We start from the raw sequence: 21,772 nt of genomic DNA, 5'->3' as shown, positions 1-21,772 counted from the left end.
TGGGTTATCTGATCGACGAATAAGCCTGGAACATGACTAAAATGCGACAATGTACCGTTTCGGGTCCTAGAGTATAACTATTGTAAATAGGTTTTGATGTGAGTCCATCTCCAAATGGCGTGAGTTCCGATGGTGTGAATTCGCGGAAGCGCTTCTTACGCCGCCTGGGTGGCGTTGGAGGTACGGCTGAACCGGTGAGAGTAAATCCATTACCAACGCTTTCCTCGTCTATGAAACGTTCATCCCTCTCTGCGCGATTTTCTTGTGGTTCAGCGCCATACTTACGATCTCTACCGTAGAACTCCACATCTTGTTCTTCCTCCTGTTGGTACGAATCGTATGGCACCTTTTGATGGTCGTCATGTAACTGATCGTCATTGTATGATTTTTTATGCTTTCTTATGGGGCGATCTGGAGGGAATGTTTTGAAAAAGTCAGCTTGTTTGCGGAATTCATCAGTGAAGCTTTGCTTATTGGACACGTCGTCAGATTCAAAGCTTGGCTGATAGTAGCGACCCCCTGCAGCGTGTTCTGCGCGATAATCCACGCTCATCCGTTCACTAACATCTGCTTCGTCGTCAAAGTATGGATCGTAGCTTCCCATTTCAGCCAGGGCATTCTTAGGTGTGCTTAAACCTTCTTTGATAGCCGTGCTGATGTATTCTCCCATTTGAATATTGTCTTTGGAAATCCCCTTTTGACGCAAGAAGAATTCATCATCATCGATTTCTTCAATAACGCCTTTACGTCGACGTATTCCAGAGCTACCAGACGACTGGCACTCTTTGTTTGAATACGGAGTTGTGGATCGCATGTCATAATCCTTTTCCGATTGTTCACCTAATGGTTCCCCCAAGAACCTGGCGCGATCGTGTGCACTTAATGCCATAGTTTCATTTTCACGGGCCGAGCGTAGACGATCCTCTTCGTCTAAGAAATCAAAGTCGTTGCTATTCATATCGATATTTTGTCGAATTTTCTGACCTAGCGAACTGGCCCAGAACTGTTTTTCTTCCTCAGAGGCAAGATCTGATTCTTGGCGCTCCATAGGTGGCTTACGTTTCATAAACTCGTCGTGCCGTGCAGCAGACAAGAGATGAATTTCACGATTTTCCTTATCATATTCTTCAAGTTGTTTCTGTTCGGCAGTGACCGCAAGCTCCGGTTCATCGAAATCGGCCCTTTCCAAGCGTTGGCGTATTCGCTTTTCAACCGATCCTTCACGCTCTCCAATTTCACTACCGGTGAAGAAACGAGTACTTCCCGTATCCTCCGATGATTTTTCTGCCCAACGTGAAACAAAACCAGTTCCTTTAGTGCGGGATGTTTTTGCAACTTTAGTGAACTCCAGCGGTGGAGGCGTGGACGCCCGAACACTTTCATTACTTGGTTTTTGGCGCTTGAATTTGTCCAACAAACGTGGATAAGTGCTGAAGTCGTTATATTTGAGCTTCTTCTTAGTACCATCTCCGTCGAGTGTAGAAGGTGCCTCAATTTCCGAAGGTGACGCAGCGCTCGTAGCACTTGATAATACGGGTTCTTTCATCGATTTGCTACGTTGAATTTTGATGGTACCAATTTTCTCAGGCATCTTGAGTTTGGAAAAATCAGGTTTTTCAGTTAAAAACTTTGGCATTTCCGGGCGCTTGAATTTTGACATATCCGGCGTTTTGAGCTTTGGCATTTTAGGTTTCGAAATTTTAGTGAATTCTGGTCTTTTGAACTCCGGTTTATGAATCTTTGGCATCTGAATATTTTTTATTTTACTAAAATCTGCGGCTCTGAACTTCTTTTTGGTTGCTCCACTTTCAGGAACAACCTCCTCGTTTTCTACCTCTGCTGTAGCTTCGTCAGCCTGTGCGGGGACGGATTCTAATTCACCAGTCTCATGTTCAGGCGAAGGCTCAGCAAGGGTAAAATCGAGTTTCTCGATCTCTGGCGTTGTGACAATTTCCGGTGTTGCTAGAGGAGCCACATCCTTATCCTTCTTGATATTAATATTGGTCATTTTGGTTTTGAATTTATCAGTCTGTTTGCGTAGCTTCTGATGCAGGCTCTTTCCACCTTCTTGTGCTTTGACCATAGCATTCCGGCTACTTACTTGTGCTTTGGCCATGGCTTTCTTACCACTTTCTTGAGCTCGAGCCATAGCTGATTTAACCTTACTAGTCTTTTCTTGTGCAGCCACCTCAACTGGTTCCGTAAATTCTATTGTTGCTTGTTCTACGGAAGGACGATTAAAGTATCGATCCTCAATGTCCTTTTGAAGTTCCTCCATACTGATGGTGTCGCCTTCGTCCAAAGGAACACGCAACGAAGAGGTGGATAACTTTCTTTTCTTGTCATCAGTTGGCAGTGCCAGGCTGCCTTTGGCTGCTTCGACATTTTTGTCCTCAACTGGCTCACCGATTGGCTCATATTCGTGGTCGCTGAAAAAGGACACGAACAAGAGATCCATTAAGTATATTTGTACAAAGATATTCAAATTTGTGGATATTGTCGATTGAATGCATTATTTAGATAATTAATTTTTTTTTATTCCTTTATTTATTTGGTAGGCACTCTGTGTTACTCAACCGCTACTGTGCCGAGATCTACTGTGGTATTCTGCTGCCAGAATCCACACAGAATCTATTTTTAGATTTTCCATTATTTATTGTTGTTGTCGTTGCTGGTCCATCTCACCGTTAGTCCATTTAGATAATTAATATTGAAAATGAAGTTTCACATTTTTCCGTAAAGTTTAACATTTTACTCAGAGATACTACACTGCCGTCCTAAGTATAGTTGCCCCATGCAATTTTTCGGCTATGCCTTTTTCACTGCATTGATGGACCTTCAATGCTTTTTAGAGTATCAATGAATTGAACGACTAGAAGAAACCGCTGGCAAGTCTAGTAATGAAGTCCATTAGAATAATAACCTGTTTGAATGAATATGCCACTACCAATACAGCAGCTTAGCTGTATAAAGAATAAATGAACCGTTTGTATTATAGGGGAAAAACACGAGAAAACCATTCTTTATTTCAAAAAAATTGTGAAAATTTCATTTCTAAGACCAGTGGCAATCCAGGGCAAAACATATTTCTGCAGTGGTTTGTGGATTACCGCCAAGAACTCAAAGCATGGTTATTTCTTTCCCGCCTGTCTGTGGAGCATCATTAAATTCTGTACCATCTATCCTTCATCGAATTGTTTCAACATCAAACAGCAAACGGTTCCCCAAAACTAACACTACACATAAGAATGTCTTATTGAACTTGATTTCGGCTCCGTAACGCTTCACGGTAAAAGAGCCTTCTAAATAAACGATGATGGAAGGCACTTCTCCGACATTATCGACGTCAGGACATATCGTGGTTAAACTGCGCCCAAAACTTATCCGTCATCAACAATGTTCGGCATCGACGACCACCGCGGTACGACCTAGACCAACTGAAGCAACGTGATGTCGCCACTGCATACGCGCAGTATCTCGAGGCAGCGTTGCCGGAAAAGGGTGAGCTCGATGGGGCCCCTCTTGAGGACTGCTGGAATACAGTCAAAGCAGCCATTAATGACGCAGCGGAGAACAACGTCGGGTATATGGGACGAAGTCCACGGAATGATTGGTTCGACGAAGAGTGCAGACAGATTCTGGAGGAGAAGGACGCAGCACGGGCGGTCGCGCTGCAACAAGCGGAGACAGCAGACCCGCCTTTTTCAGAAAAAGAAACGCCGCCTGGAAGAAGCGGAGTGCGAGGAGATGCAACAGCTGTCCCGTTCTCAAGAAACACGCAAGTTCTATCAGAAGCTCAACGCATCCCGGAAAGGCTTCGTGCTGCGAGCCAAAATGTGCAGGGATAAGGATGGGAGCATCTTGACGGACGTGTGGTGATCGTGGAAGCAGCACTACGAAGAACATTTGAATGGCGCTGAGAGTACAGGCAGTGAAAGTCGAGGCAGCTGCTACGTCAGTTCAGTGGACGATGGAAGCCAACCAGCCCCCACATCGAGGGAAGTTAAGGATGCCACCCATCAGCTAAAGACCAATAAAGCAGCTGGTAAGGATGGTATCGGAGCTGAGCTCATCAAGATGGGCCAGGAAAAGCTGGCCACTTGCCTGCACAAACTGATAGTTAGAATCTGGGAAACCGAACAGCTACCGGAGGAGTGGAAGGAAGGGGTCATATGCCCCATCTACAAGAAAGTGTGGAGTGTGAGAACTTTCGAGCGATCACCATCCTTAATGCCGCCTACAAAGTGTTATCACAGATCATCTTCCGTCGTCTGTCACCATTAGTGAATGAGTTCGTGGGAAGTAATCAAGCCGGCTTCGTTGACGGTCGCTCGACAACGGACCAGATCTTTACTGTACGGCAAATCCTTCAAAAATGCCGTGGATACCAGGTTTCAACGCACCATCTGTTCATTGATTTCAAGGCGGCATACGACCCAGGTAACCAGTAAGCATTTTATAAAGCATTTAAGTGGCATTATATGCGCCTTTACTGCAAAACAATCAATGCCAATAATCCATATAGTCACCTTTAATGCTATTTTAATGCTGGTTTTGGACCAATATATGGCTTATTAAGAGCTTAATTCTACTTTATCGAAAAAGTAGAAATTTTGCCGAGTAGCATTTATTCAGCATCTGAAATCCTGAATAAATACTTGATTTTAAAAACAAGAAAAATATTTTTTTAATGGCATTTTTTTCTAATTCTTTTTTCCATAGTTTTTTTCATATTATATCGTTATTGTATTTTCATATTTAAATGGAACACAATTTTTACTTTCTTCGAACGGGATTCGAACTCGCGCTCTTGCCACTCGACGCTGTAGTTGTCATCGCCTTCACTAGCTGGCCCATAAGAGAGAGATGGTAGTAGGAATAATGTTGCTTTTTCGATGGATGCATTAAAGCAGCACTACTGTAGCTGTTTCATTACACCTGGGAATGACGTCATAAGACAGAGAGCAAAACGCCTTTTTCTATTTCAGGCGACCAAATGAAAGAATCGTGGGTACTTTGATCAATTTCGCATGAAAGGCAGTCTTGAAAGGATGTTGTGATTTGTTTTATAATTTCAATTTCTATATTATTTTAATAGATGTATGCAAAAAATAGTGACTAGTCGATACATTATTCATACTTCTTTAATTCACCGAGTTGAGAGTGAAAATAAACTAAAAAATAGCGCAGGTATTGCACACTTTCATGTCCTGTCACGGAACAAATATTTTGTGAGATTTTTGTAGCATGCCATTCATCCTTCGCGTTTCAATAGATTTTGAAAAGGGCAGATATATAAACATCGCGTGAAATCTCTTATTGAAAATGAGAAATTCCTGTACTGCTCCTGGCAATGATAGGAATAAAAAAAACATTTTGCACGTACCGATTTCTGTTCTCAAATGTAAGTTCATTGGACAAATAGTCCCCGCTATATGGTTCCATATTGGAAAACATTCGACGTATGAACAGGCTTTAAAGCAGCAATAATGTAGCTGATTCATTGCACTTAACGAAAAGCAGCATTATGCATTTAAAATGCTATTATAAGACTATGCCTTTCATGATTGCTTTGAGAATGCTAATTTAGAACACCCAGGTTTTCTAAATGCTTATATACAGCATGGAGCATACGCAATACCAGTATAATGCTGCTATAGTGCTTACTTTAATGCTTATTGGTTACCTGGGGACAGTATAGACCGCGTAGAGCTATGGAAACTTATGGAACAACTTCCCTGGGAAGCTTACCAAACTGATCAAAACAAGGGTGGATGGTATGCAAAACTGTGTGAAGATTCCGGGGGAACACTCCAGTTCGTTCGAATTGCGCCGGGGACTAAGACAAGGACTTTCGTGCCTGTTGTTCAACATTGCGCTAGAATGTGTCATGCGGAGAGCCGGGTGTAACAGCCGGGGTACGATTTTCAACAGATCCAGTCAATTTATTTGCTTCGCGGATGACATGGACTTGATCGGCCGCACATTTGCAAAGGTGGCAGAACTGTACACCCGCCTGAAACGTGAAGCAACAAAAGTTGGACTGGTGATGAATGCGTCAAAGACAAAGTACATGCTTGTGGGCGAAACCGAGCGCGACAGGGCCCGCCTGGGAAGCAGTGTTACGATAGGGATACCTTCGAGATGGTCGAGGAATTCGTCTACCTCGGATCCTTGCTAACGGCTGACAACAACGTTAGTCGTGAAATACGAAGGCGCATCATCTGTGGAAGTCGGGCCTACTACGGGCTCGAGAAGAAACTGCGGTCGAAAAAGATTCGCCAACGTACCAAATGTGTCATGTACAAGACGCTTATAAGACCGGTTGTCCTCTACGGACATGAAACATGGACAATGCTTGAGGAGGACGTGCAAGCACTCAGGTATTCGAGAGCCGGGGTTTAGGATCATCTTTGGTGGTGTGCAAGAAGACGGTGTGTGGTGGCGAAGAATGAACCACGAGCTCGCGAACTCTATGGCGAACGCAGTACATATCCAGAAGGTAGCTAAAGCCGGAAGTGTACGAAGGGCAGGGCATGTTGCAAGAAAGCCGGACAGCAATCTGGAAAGATGGTGTTCGCTTCCGATCCGGCAGGTATGAGACGGCGTGGAGCGCAGCGAGCGAGATGGGCAGACCAGGTGCAAAACGACTTGGCGAGCGGCCTCGAACCGTGTATTGTGGCGTCAAATTGTTGATTCAGTGTTATTTGTTTAGATGTAGACTAAATAAATGAAATGAAATAAACGAAAGAATTAGGGGAAAAAAACAATATTTGGCACATCTTTATGGTTCCATTAGGCTACAAATATAATCAATTTTGTGTACAAATAGTTAAACTGTTGAAAATAATCAATTAACTATTGATCCTCAAACTTTTTTTTTTCGTTTTCCACTAATTTTAGCTTTGTCAAATAACTTTTGTTCTAGCATAGGTATTTCTCAAAAATGATTCCTTCCTACTGAAATCTTTAAAAAAAGTCGTGGGCAAGAAAGGATTAAATTCTTACATTGCCTGAGCAAAATCATCTCACCATTTGGAAATGGAACCAAATTTAAAAACTAACCGGTGTCTACTTTACGGATGTCGAGTTATTAGAGAAGCTGAGTTATGGGAAGAGATTGTAATTCCATCCCTATTCGATGCATGGCTGACTTATGGGGAAGAATGAATGAACCGCTTGTTTGAGAAACTGCATTTGTGTCGGAAGCAATTTTTGTCACAAATGCAGTTTGTCCATCGGAAAATATATCGAGCTCAGAAATTCTATCTAATGTCCCGATAATTACGTTCAATACGTTCATATGTTCATTACGGTTTGTTAATACAGTGAATTCTCCCTTACTCGATACTACTAGCGAAAAAAATAGTTTGATTTCAGCGGTTTGAAAAAAAAATTGACAATTTTGCAAATTAGACATTTTTGGTCATTTCTTTTTTGTGGTTCGGTTGTGGCCACCCTTGAAAACTCAGCTAAAAATAGAGAAACATAAATAGAAACCTTCCAGATTTAAAGAAAAGGAATAATTTATTCATTCTAATAACCTGGAGGCACTAAAAGTCAGATCAATCCACCTAGCAGTGATGATGACTCCATCGGTGCATTAGGGAGGATATTAAAAAAAAATCACATAAGAAAAGTCTAAAATAGCACTTCAGGCAAATGGGTTTCAATTTTTCATTGTTTTACGTTTTATTGATATACCTCACAGTAAAAAAAATCTGATTAATCACCCTAGCGGTAATAGTGCCTTTCTCGTTCATTACCAAAATTAATATTTAGGCCATAAATTTTGATCCCATAGTCCGATCTGACCAATTTTCAATAGGAAACAATGAGACAGGAAAATCCATCATGTCTATAAATACAACCGTTTTTATCACTACGAACAATTCTCTAATAAATAGGTTCCATAGCAGTCGCTAGAGCCGGAAGCAGACAACATGCCGCTCCACATTCTCCTCCTCTATCTTCTATTCTCTCACAAGTTTAATACCCTGAAACTGAACTGTTTCGGACCCCTTATGGGTCTGAAGCAGATGATGGGACGCTCGAGCCTACCAGTCAGTGGATAGAAAGGTCCGTTGTGATAAAGGGTCGAGTCGAGTTCACACATGATTTCATGAGTTCTTTCTATATAGTAATCGTCATGTTGAAAATTTAAGTCAGTAGTGTAAACGTATTTCCTAGTGTCATACAACGTAGATTGGCCACGGCCCGGGGATGCGTTGAGTATAACAAAGAATTTATGCCAATTATTAGAAAATTATGTAGATTTCCATACTCATGAATAATAGGGGAGAAGGTTCGGTTGTGGGCACCCTTTTGTCTTTGGTCTATAACTTTGGCCCTAGTTGATCTTATGCCAACATTTGTGTACCAATGGAAAGCTAGACAAATAACCCTACGAAATAACCCTTAGCGAAGAAATTATATTGATTTCGAAGATTTGGAAAATGTTATTGACAATTTCGCAAATTTGACATTTTTGGACATTTCAATTTTGTGGTTCGGTTGTGGGCACCCTTGAAAACTCGGCAGAAAATAAAGAAGAAAGAATCAAAACCACCTAGATTTAAAGAAAAAGAATAATTTGTTTATTCTAATAGCCAGAAGGCACTAAAAAAATCAGATCAATCCACCTAGCAGTGATCATGCCTTTCTCGTGCATTAGGAAGGATATTGAAAACAATCACATAAGAAAAGATTAAAATTGCACTTTAGGTAAATGGATTGCATGTTTTCCATTGATTTACTTATATTGTATTAAAAAAACCCTGATTAATCACCCTAGCGGTAATGGTGCCTTTCTCATTCATTATGAATTTTTTTTTTCCATAAATTTAGATCCCATAGTCCGATTTGATCAATATTCAACAGGAAGCAACAGGACAGGATTCCCCGACGAATGCAACTTGTTGCAAGCAAATCGGTCAACGTTTAGTTCCAAAAAATATGTGTAATAGACATGTCCAATAAATAAAAATATTAATTAAACTCATTATTTCTATCAATTATGTTTAAATAATTTAAAAAAAAAAGCTTGAAAGCGCCATTAAAAAATAAGTTATGAGACAACCTACTGTAGTTGTTGGTTGAATTGTCATTAAAATGAGGGTGCCCACAACCGAACCAATAAGGGTGCCCACAACCGAATTTCGCAGCCTTTCTGGAATGTGAAAAAAACAATTTCGCTCTCAAATTTTGATGGTAATCGTTATTGATCCTCAAAATACATTAAATTTACTGTACAAATACGCCATGGAACTCATTTTTTTTAATTGAATCACTTTAATTTATGACACGTTGAAAAAGGTGGAAAAAAATTGGTATTGTTTTTTTTTGTAAAAAATTGATTTGTTCGTAGTTCTAAGTAGAGATGTCTGTTTGGTTTTATATCGAGCACAAAACATCATGTTAATATAGTAAACAAATAACGGTTGTCAGGATGACATCATCATAACCGAACGGTGTCCACTACTGAATCTCTTCCTCTATCCTTACACTCCCTTTATTCATCTACTTTCAACTCCCATCTTCTCTATATGTTATGCTTTTTAATAAAACATCTGCTAATTTTAACCCTCTAGTGTCCAAGACCGCCTTTAGACGGGGTATTTTGATTATTTTTTGTAATTTGCAATTGATCAGATTTCGAAAAGTTTTTGATGTTGATCAATAATATAAACTTCAATGCATGTTTTAATGTGGTTTTAAGTTAGTTTTCAATGTTCTACACATTTATAGAAAAATATTTAAAATTGAGTAATATTTTGTTCCTCTGTGTTTTCACTCATATTTTTAGTTTAGTATTTTTCTACAACTAACCATATTCAATAGAAGGTTATAGTTGTGAATGTTACACACTAAATTATTTATCCAACTCAATACACGGAAAATAAAAAGTAAACACTGGAAATTTGTAAATTGCAATAAGTCAGCATTGAATAACAATTTTCAAACTCTAAACATGTTGAAAAATCAAAAAAGATTAATAAATTCAAGAAATTATTTGATTGAATAAAAAACTTGAAAAACAAAATTCTAAAAAATCAAAGTGTGAAATTGACAAAATCGCGAAATAATTTTTTTTAATGCCTGAACCGTATGTAGATCGATTTTAGAAAGAAAAATTTGGGTTGTAGAGGGTTAAGCAACTCCCCAACATTTTCTGACTGTTATGTAATTAACGGACCTTCCCCATGGTTGATTTTCTTACCGATAGTCAAATGTGCTCGTCTTCTCCGGAAACTTTTTGGGATTGAACACAATTGCTGTTTTCCGAGGTTCTGTGTCGACCGCATCCAACAGGCCTTCGGTTCGTCCTTCGCCAGATTCACTTCTTGCCTTGTAACGCTGCAGAAGAGCAGATTTCTCGATTCGCGACTTGTCCAGGCTTACTTGACTGGTTGACTTTGGGGTTGATGGTGGAACCACTGCTGGACCTCCGGCGGTGGATGCACTCAACGGTTTTGGTGTGTATTTTTGAAGAAGACTGGAACGTGCTACCCGTTGATGATCCAGGCTGCCCTGACTGGTGTGTACATCCTTGATGAATTTTCGAGCTTCTTCTACATCCGCAGAATGCGTAAAGTCTTGCGATCCACTACGCTTAGCGTATCGTTGTAGCATCTTGGATTGGACTCCACCAGATCGATCTAAGCTCTGCTGGCTGCTGTACATAGGTTTTGACATTGCCGGGAGGGTGTGGCGATTGAGAGCACTTTGGCTGCCGTGAGGTGTTCCACTTGATCGTGGACGCCCAACTGAGCCGGTTTGAGGCTTGGGCGGTGCGGAGATGCTATACTGGTCCAAATGATTCCCAAATTCTAAAGTATCGTCTTCAGGTTTTTCCGGCTCAAATTGATCGGTTGGTATTAGTTTTTGAAGAACTAGATACTTTTTTTCTTCCTTTTGCTTCTTCTTCTCTTCATCGCGTATGCGTTTTTGCTCGACCCGTAAACGTTTTTCTTCCTCTTTTATTTGTTTTTCTTCTTCTTTTGCAAGCCGCTCTGCTTCTTTCTTTTGGTTTTCATCTTCGATTTTGGCTTTCTTTTCATCTTCTTTACGTTGCTGCTCCTTTTCAGCTTTTGTTCGTGTGTCATCATCTTTTCGACGCTTTTCTTCCTCTTTTCTTAGCTTTTCGTTCTCCTTCTTCAGTTTCTCCTCCTCTTTTCTTAGTTTTTCTTCCTCTTTCTTTCGTTCTTGTTCTTTCTTTTGATTTTCTCGTTTAGCTTTTTCTTCTTGCTTTTTGCGCTCTTGTTCTTTCTTTAGATTCTCTTGCCTTTCCTTCTCTTCTAGCTTCTTTCGTTCTTGTTCTATCTTCCGGATTTCTTGTTTTTCTTTTTCCTCTTGTTTCTTTCGTTCGCTTTCCTCCAATTTGGCATGCTTTGGTACAAAAGAGGGATGGTAGGTATGGTCTCGCTTTTTCAGTTTTCTGTTCGGTGGAAGTGACTCAACGTTTTCACCATCATCTTCGAATGCATCTGTTGCATGTGGAACGGATAATACAGCTATTTGTTCGAAAGCTGACGCTAGTGTGCCTTTGATTGAGTCTCGCTTTTTCGTGAAATGGCTCAGCTCGCGCCTGTCACTAAATTCGTCAATTTCCATTGCAAACGAGCTGCTTACTTCTTTGGTTTGACGAAGATCAGTCATGCTACGTCGACCACTGATGTCGCTGATGGGAAATAGGGAACTGTCCTTCTTGGTTGATGGCGACGTTTGTGCAGGTGATTTGGTGTTTTGCTTTGACAGTAGTTGGGATGGTAGTGGTGGTGATGACGGAATGGGAGCGCCTCCATAATGTTCCATGCGATCCCTACTACTGAACGATGGTGATGACAGGTCTTTTGGAACGACAGGTGCATCCTTTTTGGTGGGGATGATGGGCGTCGGTGGTTCGATGGTGATTGTGGTTTTTATGTTAGGAATGGAAATACTCACGGGTGCCAAATCCTTCCTAGGTGGCTTGACCGGTTCTTTTCGTTTTGGTATTTCTGAGTTGATATCATAAACGGTCGGTTGCAGTGGCATTAAAGGAGGTGAGATTTCTAGGGGTGGCGCACTGATTTCCATAGTTGGCGCAGGAGTAACTGCGGCAAGCATAGGCAATGGAAGAGCTGACGCTATATTTCCCATGACAGGCACGGCGGTTGCCACTACTGGCAATGTTTCAGGAGTAATGGGATCTAGCGGCATATTCTCTTTTTCCATTTCATAATTTCGGGCAGATGGTGGCAGATCTCTTTGTAAACTTTTGCGATTGAGACCGCGAGCCATGCTTGACGACCGACTACGTATATTTTGTGCATCGTACTGATCGAAATGGTCTCCTCCATAATCACCGATCGTTTGTGATGCTGATATTGTTTTAACTGGATCCTGTTGGTTCAGACTTTGTTGGCTACTATAGTTACTGTAACTACTTATCGGGGCAGTTTTGTTCCTATCCAATGACTTTCCGAATCTCGGTGTATATTTGGACAATAAAGATGATCTCGTCATCCTATCATGATCCAAGCTTTCGCTGCGTTGGAAGCGAGTCACGGGAGTGCTTTCTCTGGCTGCAAGACCAGTGAATTCTTGAGAGTTATTAACAACATTGTATCGTTGTAATAATTTGGAGCTTTCTAAGCTTTTCTGGCTACTATATCGCTGTGACTCCGGTTTTGGAACATCTTGTGAGTCTAGGGAGTTTTGCTTAGAATACCGTTGTAGTAGTTTAGATTGATTCAAGTTACGCTGACTGCTGGATCTCTGTGGTTGAGATGAAGTTGATGCCGGCTGAGTGGGAAGGTCTGCTCTCAAATCTTGTGAGGTTGTCTTTGCGTAATGTTTTTGCAGTAGCGAAGAGTTTTGCAGACTTCTTTGGCTGGTGGATCTGACGATTGATGGATCCGGTGTCTGCTGTAATGGATCTTGAGAACCGGCTCCTGGTTGATAACGCTGGAGAAGTGTCGATCGTCGACCTCTTAAATCTTGAGTAGACATGGTTGAATTTCACTGTCGCGCACTATATTCTTCTTATCTTCACGATGGGTACATTTACAAACAGTTTGTTAACAATATTTTCTTTAGCTGGTTTGGGTTACATTTTCCAGTGTTTAACTTTACGTTTGCTTGATATTGAAATTTATGATTACTGAAACATTTGTTTTACAAAAAGTGCAATTCAACAATGATTTCATTTTTCCGCTTGTACACCTGACAAAAAGTCTTAAAACAAACTATTGCCTCAAATCAATACGTCGTTCATTTTAAATCTAGCTATAACAAATTCATCTCATTCCAAAATAAAAGAACGAAGCACTACCTCCGCCGGATTTTGTTTTGAAACATGCGTGCTCACAAAAATGAAAAACATGCTCATTTCCTTTTCAAATCATTGCTTTGTATAGGATGAACAAAGGAGCTATGAGATGAAACACCTGAACAGTTACTGTCGATTACATTACTAGTTACTTTTGTTGCTTATTTGAAATACTGTAAAACAAATAAATATTCGTACAATCTAGTCAAGATCAACAAGCATAATATTACATGGCTTAGTTATAGTAATTTATAACTAAATTACTTCTGCGATTACGTAAAATCATGTAATTAGGAAAGTGTGAAATGTAAGACACAAGTAATGAGTCAACAATTTTGACCCATTGCATTATTAAGAATAGTTAGTCCTTTTCCACTCACTAGTACAATGGTTGTGTAACTTGGCCACACACAAAAATGCTGTCTATTTGTTTTACCAACTAGCCAACTATGTGTCCATCATTTGCGCTGAGTGTAGGGTACGCAAGTGATTCACTGCATTGTGATTTGGCAATATTATTTGAAAAAAATAATGAGGGAAACCGAAGTATCATGCGATTTCATAGTAAAACTGGATCAATCATAACAATTTATTTTAACTTTGGTAGTCAGTTCATTCATATTCTTTCAGGCGTCTAGGAGAATTATTTTTGGATCTGTAGCTGCCATAGAAGTGAACCGTCTTATTTTTAAGCGAGAGCTGTATTTTGTAAACGAGAAATTTGCATATTTCGTCGTGGGGAGTATTTTGAATTTTCAGTGAAATCATCGTTGAAGTGCACTTTCGTTTTCTGGATCTGCAAAACGCTTTTTCATTGCTCTATTACTGACTCGAGGAATTCAAATTCACTGGAACTATTTTTGAAACACATAGTCCACAAATACTTTCACTTCATAATGTGAAACACTTTGTGCCTGGTTGAAAGGCTCAGGATCTCATTTGAGCTTCGTTCGCTTCGTTTAATCTAACGTACAGCACTATTTCAAATCTTCTTCTGAGAATGTTAATCGCAGAAAACAGAACACTAAACTGAGCGCAATATAAAAAACAAAAACACGCGATCGCGATTATCTTATGATATTGAACATAAGTCGTAATAAATTATAACTTGTAAATCGATCGGTTTTCGATAATTCTACTAATGACTAATTTAAACGTAACTAAAAGAAGAGGGAAAACAGAGGGAAACAAAAAAGTGCACAAAGAAAAAAAATAGAAACCGGAGACACCGTCACAGTGCGAACGCCAACATTTTCTAGCGGACACTAAGAGGCGAGCAAGTTTTCCCCACCAAAATTTTCCCGAACGTGCTAAATTTAATGTCGCTTAAGTGGGGTACGGTTGCGATGATGTACCGAGCGGTGGCAAGAAATGACAACGAAGGATAGTAGAGCAAAAAAAAAATCTACGATGCGATGGGAAATTTTCTCGAAACGAACGAAGAATGGCGGAGATTTTCGTAATATATGCCGACAGATAGACAATACATCTGTCTGTCGAGTGTTTGTAGGGTATTCCAAACGAGTTTAAATAGAATTTAATAACATGAATTAAATTGTTCTTGGTGTCACTTTAGCCTGAAAATCATTACCTCGTACGGTTTATTACCGTGAGAATCTTTTACAAATTTTGTAACCATAATAGCATTTAATTTAATATCCTTAATATCCAGGAAATCATTCAAGTCTTACTTTTACATCTATTACTATTTTGACAATAAAAAAAATCTACAAAATAAAAAAATAAAACCCTTATTTGTACAATTAGGTTACTATATTTTTTTTTTTCTTGCGTCGCATCCCCCAAGTGAAAAGCCTCGCATTCCTCGCATTGCTATAATTAAAAACTAAAAATAAAGTTTTAAATTCAGGAGTACCCATAAAAAATCAATCGTGTAGAACACCTGTAATCATTCATCGGCGTAACAAGGGGGAGTGTTGCTCGAGTTCTTCAATGAATAGGCTAGATGTACCAGTCGTGGCTATAGCACCAGTTGTCGCACTAGTATTTTGTATGCGAAATGGCCAATCAAATCACCGCAAACCAAGTTCATATCGATAAAGCATATTCATGTGATACGATAACACCTTTGAACTCCTCCAAAACAAGCAAAATATAATTGTGAAAATCGATTTTGCGATTTGTCAAAAATTAACGTCATTTGCACCAGTTGTCGCACTAGTGGTCCCGATTTGGCCAATCCCATAACAATGGGATTTGCCAAATAAGGAACCAAAGTTAAGAATAGTGCCACAACTGGTGCATGCGTTCCTATTATGAATTAATCAATTTTGAGGATAATAACAAATTTTATTGTGGTTTTTACAGCTGTTGTAAGGAGCAGGAAGTAAAACTTTCGCTTGATATATAAAGTCCACCCACATGCCTTTTACTTATTTAAAAAAAATTGTTCTTATGTATGGCGACGATTGGTACACCCACCCTATGTTATGCCCCCTCTATACGATCTCAAATGTTGTTTATTGGTTAATCGTGATTTTCAATAATTATTTTATTTGATATATAATGTTGAAATGCTGACACAGTTTCGATTTCTTGACATTTGTTCATTTCTTTAAGTTTAAGTCATCTATATAAGGATAACTGTAGCCGATTTCCAGAGTGAATGGAAGCAGCATAGCTGTAGACATTGATTGAAGATCTGCGGGAGGTGATGGAAAAGCTGCGCCGGGCATCTCAAATGCGAGTTTCATATTCAAGATGTTGTAGAAACTTTAGGCGTTCAAGGTTTTGAGTGTTTTTAAAATAGGCCAACAGTTTGTAAGTTTGAATCTCCTATTCCTTTCAGACGTTATTGTGTGTTCGCACACTACGCGGGAATGCAGGTTGCCTCATTCCAAGTACCTCTGGCCGAGGCCAAGAAGGTAATTGATAAGGCTAAACTAAAAATGAGTTGGTCGGTATTGTCGCTGAGCATAATGGCACGTTACTTTGAGAGTATGGAGGAAGCCTGAAATCAGACTGAATCAGACTGAAAAACGAAGCTAAACGGATTGGATTGGTGACGAAATCTAGGTGGTTGAAGAACTCGTGTACTTGGGCTCACTGGTGACCTCCGATAATGATACCAGCAGAGAAATTCGGAGACGCATCATGGCAGTAAATCCGCAAAACGCCCCGATCGAATAGAGTTCGCAGCCGTACCAAACTGACAATCTACAAAACGCTTATTAGACCGGTAGTTCTCTACGGACACGAAATCTGGACAATGCCTGTGGGGGACAAACGCGCACTGAGAGTTTTCGAAAGGAAAGTGCTGCCATCTATGGTGCGGCGCAGATGGCGGACGATACGTGGAAGACGCGAATGAACCACGAGTTGCATCAGCTGTTGGGAGAACCATCTATCGTTCACATCGCGAAAATCGGACGACTGCGGTGGGCCGGGCACTTAGCCAGAATGTTGAACAGTAATCCAGTGAAAATGGTTCTCGACAACGATCCGACGGGAACAAGAAGGCGAGGTGCATAGCCAGTAAGGTGGATCGATCAAGTGGAGGACGATTGGCGGACCCTCCGCAGACTGCGTGGTTGACGACGTGCAGACATGGACCGAGCTGAATGGAAAAGAATTTTATGCACTGTACAGGCAGTCCTCCGCAGCTTAGCGGGTATTAATGAAACCAAATTCCCTCCAGGAATTCCACCGAAAATTATTTTAACCTTCCGGGACTCGCACCGTTGGTCAATTGGGCAATTCTTTCGCAACTTTTTCAGGGAGTAATGCGCAATTACTCCAACTATTATCTATCACTTCTCTTGGTAAGTTCTTTAGAATTCTTCTAATAATTTCTGTAGTAATTATCATGGGAGTATCTTCGGGAATTCTCACTGTTTATTTATTTATTTATTTATTAAGATGTTTTCGCATTTTAAATTAAGTTCAACACCGGTATGGAAAGGAGCTTAAAGAGCTCTCTTCGCGGTCCAACCAAGCGTTCCACGATGCATATTCGTATGTTGATGAGAGAGGGAAGGGTGGGTCGGATGGGCTTCCTTGCCTGTCAACCTAGGGCTCGCCAGTTGATTTATCTTATTACTATTTTTATAGAATAATTATAGATTTAAGGTCTGCATATGTTTTTGTTCTTATTTTTCAGTCGTTTTCTGCCTTAATGGATCCCATAGGATCAGTCCTTTCATAGAAAGGTTCGAAAGCCAAGTTTGTGGTAAAATGGCAATTTCAGAGCCCGAACTTTTTCGGAGGAGCCCATCTTGCTCGAATAGAGATTCCTTTTGAAATGTCGCGTAAAAGAAAGGCTGAGAAATAAAGGAGGAGGCTGATGCCCCCTTAGCTGAACAGTATGTGGTTCACTTAGGTTGTGGGACTTAAATCCGAGGAAAGCCCGTTCGCCTCGACAGAAGACCATGTTCCCAAAAAAGGTGTTCGGGGGTCCTAGATTTGGTAATAAAGCCCGGCATCCTTCAAAAAGCAAAAGAGAGCTGCCATTCTTGCTTGATCGTCGGCTAGAGCTTCTCTAATGCTACCTGGGATCCCATAAAATTCACCTAGGGAATTCGTACCTAGGGCATCGACAAGTGAAGTGCTCCACGCTGTTCCTGACTCCGCACAGGTCACATTGAGATCGGAAAGGGCCTCCACCAAAGTTGTGGGAGACCCTTGTATGGCCGGTCCGTAATCTCGATACGATCTCCTGCTCTTTCTGGGAAGTCAGTTTCCTCCATGGGCCGGTAGAGCCTTTAATCTTTCTCAGGGATAGTGTGTGGTTGCTACTCCAAATCCGCGCCCAGTTCTGATCGACGACACTTTTTGTCCACTTTTTAACGTCGGCCAGCAGGACGGAGCGGGTGTAGGGAAGAACTTCGTCCACAACGCTTGCTAGGGCAAGTATTTGGTGCCAAAGTATTCCTTGGATCCAAGGATGTCTAGGTTTATAGGGGCCCTCCTTAGCCGTGCGGTACGACGCACGGCTACAAAGCAAGACCATGCTGAGGGTGGCTGGGTTCGATTCCCGGTGCCGGTCTAGGCAATTTTCGGATTGGAAATTGGCTCGACTTCCCTGGGCATTAAAGTATCATCGTGTTAGCCTCATGATATACGAATGCAAAAATGGTAACTTGGCTTTGAAACCTCGCAGTTAATAACTGTGGAAGTGCTTAATGAACACTAAGCTGCGAGGCGGCTCTGTCCCAGTGTTGGGATGTAATGCCAATAAGAAGAAGAAGGATGTCTAGGGGTGTCGCTCTGAAGAGCAGCGACGACGCTGGCTGAATCTGTGAAGATTGCAATCGGTTTGTTGGTCGGAACTGTAGCGGCGACGAAGATAGCAGCAGCTTCAGCCGAGAAGATGTTGCATTGATTAGCTTGACTGTCCGATATATTAAAAACAGGTCCGGAAACTCCAAAACCGACACCGCGGCTGGAGACTGAATCATCGGTGTATCGGATTTCATGGTTCTGGAATCGTGTTCCTAACAGTTCTTAACAGAAATATCTTCGTCGGTGTTTTCCCCACTTTTAAACCGGGTGGCTATGGTGTGGTCGAACCTGGCAGGAGGCATTAGCCAGCTATTTGCTCCGTGCCAGCGGACCCTCGCCACTGACTGGGGGAGGCTGGTGCCGGCCACGTTTCGCAAGATCCGGTCAGCCTCGTCGAGGAGAGGGATCATGCACGGGGAGAGGACGGTCATCAAATCGTTCCGCGCGGAGCTGGTTAGCTCCAGGCCATAGAGTAGGCGATTATCTATAATCAACTGGCCTACCCTTAACCTAGTGTGTCTGTTATTGGTCCGATGATTTTTAGCCAGGGTTTTCATCGGACTGATCCGGGACTTACAGGCCACCTTAACAACCCCTAAGTGTGGAACGAAGTCCAACTCGAACGATGTCCACTCCAAGGATGCGGACGATTTTCCTGTTCGGGACGGGATCATGGTCGAGTCTGATGGAAGGTCCGTCGAGTTGGTGACGGCCCCGGTAAACGTGGCCCGAATGCACTTTCCGTCGTTCATGATGAACCCGATAGAGGCAGCCCAACGGTGAATGGCACTAACCGCTGCCTGCGTCTTGATACCGTTTCTGGTACGGCCTCTTGCCCTCGAGGAACTACTCAACTGAACCCGGAAGGGGCAAAGTCCTAAACCCCGGTAGCTGGTCTATAGCCAACGGCCACCTATGGGGTGGGCACGCAAGGCCTCTTTTGGTAACTGGAGCTCGGGAGGTTAGCTTTATAAACTCTTTAATTACTCACGATTGATTTTGTACAGGGTGACGAAACTTTGGAGTGGTGGCAGGACGACGGACGTCCGATCGGGCGACTGCCAGCAAAGCGATGAAATGTCGCCGGAACAATGAAGCGTCGGCGGGGCGGAATGCCGGATGAACGGTGGGGCGTCGACCGGGCGGAATGCCGGACGAGCGATGGGGCGTCGGCCGGGCGGAATGCCGGACGAGTAATGAGGCGTCAGCCGGGCGAAATGCCAGATGATCGATGAAACGTTGGCCGGGCGGGATACCGGAATGCCAGGAGATGGAAAGCCGGCGGGCGGTGGGTCGCCGAAAGGATGGCGGATTGTGACAGGGCGCACGACGGAATTGAAGGCGCAATATTTTGCAGGTTAGTTGCCGGTTCTAATTAACGGGAGATGATTTTCGTGACACAGGCGTTCGACCGGACGTTGACGGGTTGTGTGCACGCTGCTGTATGACGGGGCTGGCCGACAAAACGTCGAGTTGATACCTTGGCTTGCTTCCCCACATGAGAAGGCGGCGAACCTTCGCCGGACGATTAACTATACGACGCGTCGAGGCACTTGACCGGACGACGATCTGCTCGTAGACGACGATCGATCCGTAGATTACCTGCCAGCTTCCTATATCCGAGATGACTGACGATGGAATTCCAAAATGCGGTCGTCCTTTGCGGTTAGCGGATGGTGTATTCGCGCAGTTAACACTGCGGAGGGGGATCCGCGACGACTACCGGTGCAGCTCTTTGGCAGTGAGCCGTAGTGATAAAAATCACACTGGGCAAGACCGGTTAACTCTTCCGATCCTTGTCGATTAACCAGCACCAACTAGTGGGACTAATGATCGGGGCTCTCCAGCCAGTTGGACCGTCCCAGAAGCACGTGTAAATTCTTCTCCACTTGCACTTCTCAAAAAAAAATAACTTGGGTTCACACGATGTAACTACATCCACGGTCGCAACTAAAGAGAGCGAGCCTACCTCCGGTAGACTCCAGGAACCTCCAATTCCACTTTTCGGCATGTTCCATCGATTGCTTTGGTAGCCATCAGTTGTCCGGTTGAACCAATCGGTAAGCGAATAGCACTGCTACCAATTTGATCTACGCCCGCCAGAATATTAGAGTTCTGCGCCGCCCAACCTAGCTCTGTCAACCAGCAAAGTATGAAAATCGCTTTGTATGCATTTCTCATTTGTTAAAAACAATTTCATTTGTAACACTTAGCGGTTTTTATTCGGGTTCGACCCGGAGTACCTCCTACAACGACCAGGAGAATGTCGTCGGCGTAGACGAACAAATGGACGTTCGCCGGTAAGACCCCGTTCATTGCTATCAAGAAAAGAGTGACAGCAAGAACCGACCCTTGGTGGACGCCAGTTTCCTCGGCGAATTCTTCGGAGGATAAGAACCGTAAAGGTTCGTCCGGTGAGATTTTTTTCAATAAAGGCAAGCATGTTGCCGGTGATGCCCCATTCTTGCAGTTTTTTGAGGATCAGGGGTGTCCAGGTCCTGCTGAAGGCTTTGGCGATGTCGAGAGAGACCATGTCAACATGCTTGCCTTCATTGTACGCGTCTTGTAGCACGTTGCCCAGGTTTGCAAAATAGGTACTGGTGCCATACCCTGGGCGGAAAGCGTGCTGTTGGAAGCCAAACCTACCATCAGCTTCCAGCTTCTCACAGAGCCGGCAGTTAACCATTCTCTCCATGGTCTTACAGGCACACCATGTAAGGGAAATTGGTCTATATTTTGTGGGGTCCCGACCCGCCACGCTATTTTTGAAAATGGGGTCCACGAAACTTCTCCTCTGAATTTTTTTCAGAAATTTCTCCCAAAATTCTCTCAGAAATTCTCCGGGGAATATCTTCAGGAAATACTACTGAGAATTTCATCAAAATTTCCCCCATGAATTTCTCCAGAAATTCCCTCCTGAATTCCGTTTCAAATTAACCCTCAAATTACTTTAGTTTATGAAAAAACCTTTGGAAATCATCCCAATAATTCCGTTCAGGAATGCTTTCGAAAACTCAGATGGAAATAACGATAAAATTATAGTGGGGATTCTTGAAGACATCTCCAATGCAATAAATTGAATCCTGAAGAACAACTCAAATATTTTCAAAATTTATTAATTCAATATAGCGTGAAGAAAATTACATAGAATACCAGCCAATGATTCCGATTTATGGACTTTATAGACAATGATAATAAATGCTGCATAACAAAAAAAAT

General features: G+C 42.2%; 2 protein-coding genes across 10 annotated transcripts in view; one reads left to right on the top strand and one right to left on the bottom strand.

The window, feature by feature from the left end:
• The window catches only part of LOC134211576 (negative elongation factor E), a 133,801-nt gene that overhangs the window by 21,241 nt on the left and 90,788 nt on the right, over positions 1–21,772 (top strand). The gene's annotated exons all lie outside the window — the stretch shown is intronic.
• Positions 1–21,772, bottom strand: part of LOC134211574 (trichohyalin) — a 68,730-nt gene that overhangs the window by 3,954 nt on the left and 43,004 nt on the right. For 5 of the 9 annotated variants that reach the window (XM_062688571.1, XM_062688572.1, XM_062688570.1 and 2 more), the window contains exon 4: positions 56–2,429. In XM_062688571.1, coding sequence (XP_062544555.1) covers positions 56–2,429 — 2,374 coding nt within the window. Of the gene's footprint in view, positions 1–55; positions 2,430–10,219; positions 13,145–14,142; positions 14,587–21,772 lie in introns of those variants that run through there. The other 4 variants (XM_062688563.1, XM_062688564.1, XM_062688566.1 and 1 more) reach the window with 4 other exon arrangements.

This window comes from Armigeres subalbatus, chromosome 2 (assembly GCF_024139115.2).
Source record: "Armigeres subalbatus isolate Guangzhou_Male chromosome 2, GZ_Asu_2, whole genome shotgun sequence".
NCBI classification, from domain to species: domain Eukaryota; kingdom Metazoa; phylum Arthropoda; class Insecta; order Diptera; family Culicidae; genus Armigeres; species Armigeres subalbatus.
This window is presented reverse-complemented; position numbering and strand designations above follow the sequence as displayed.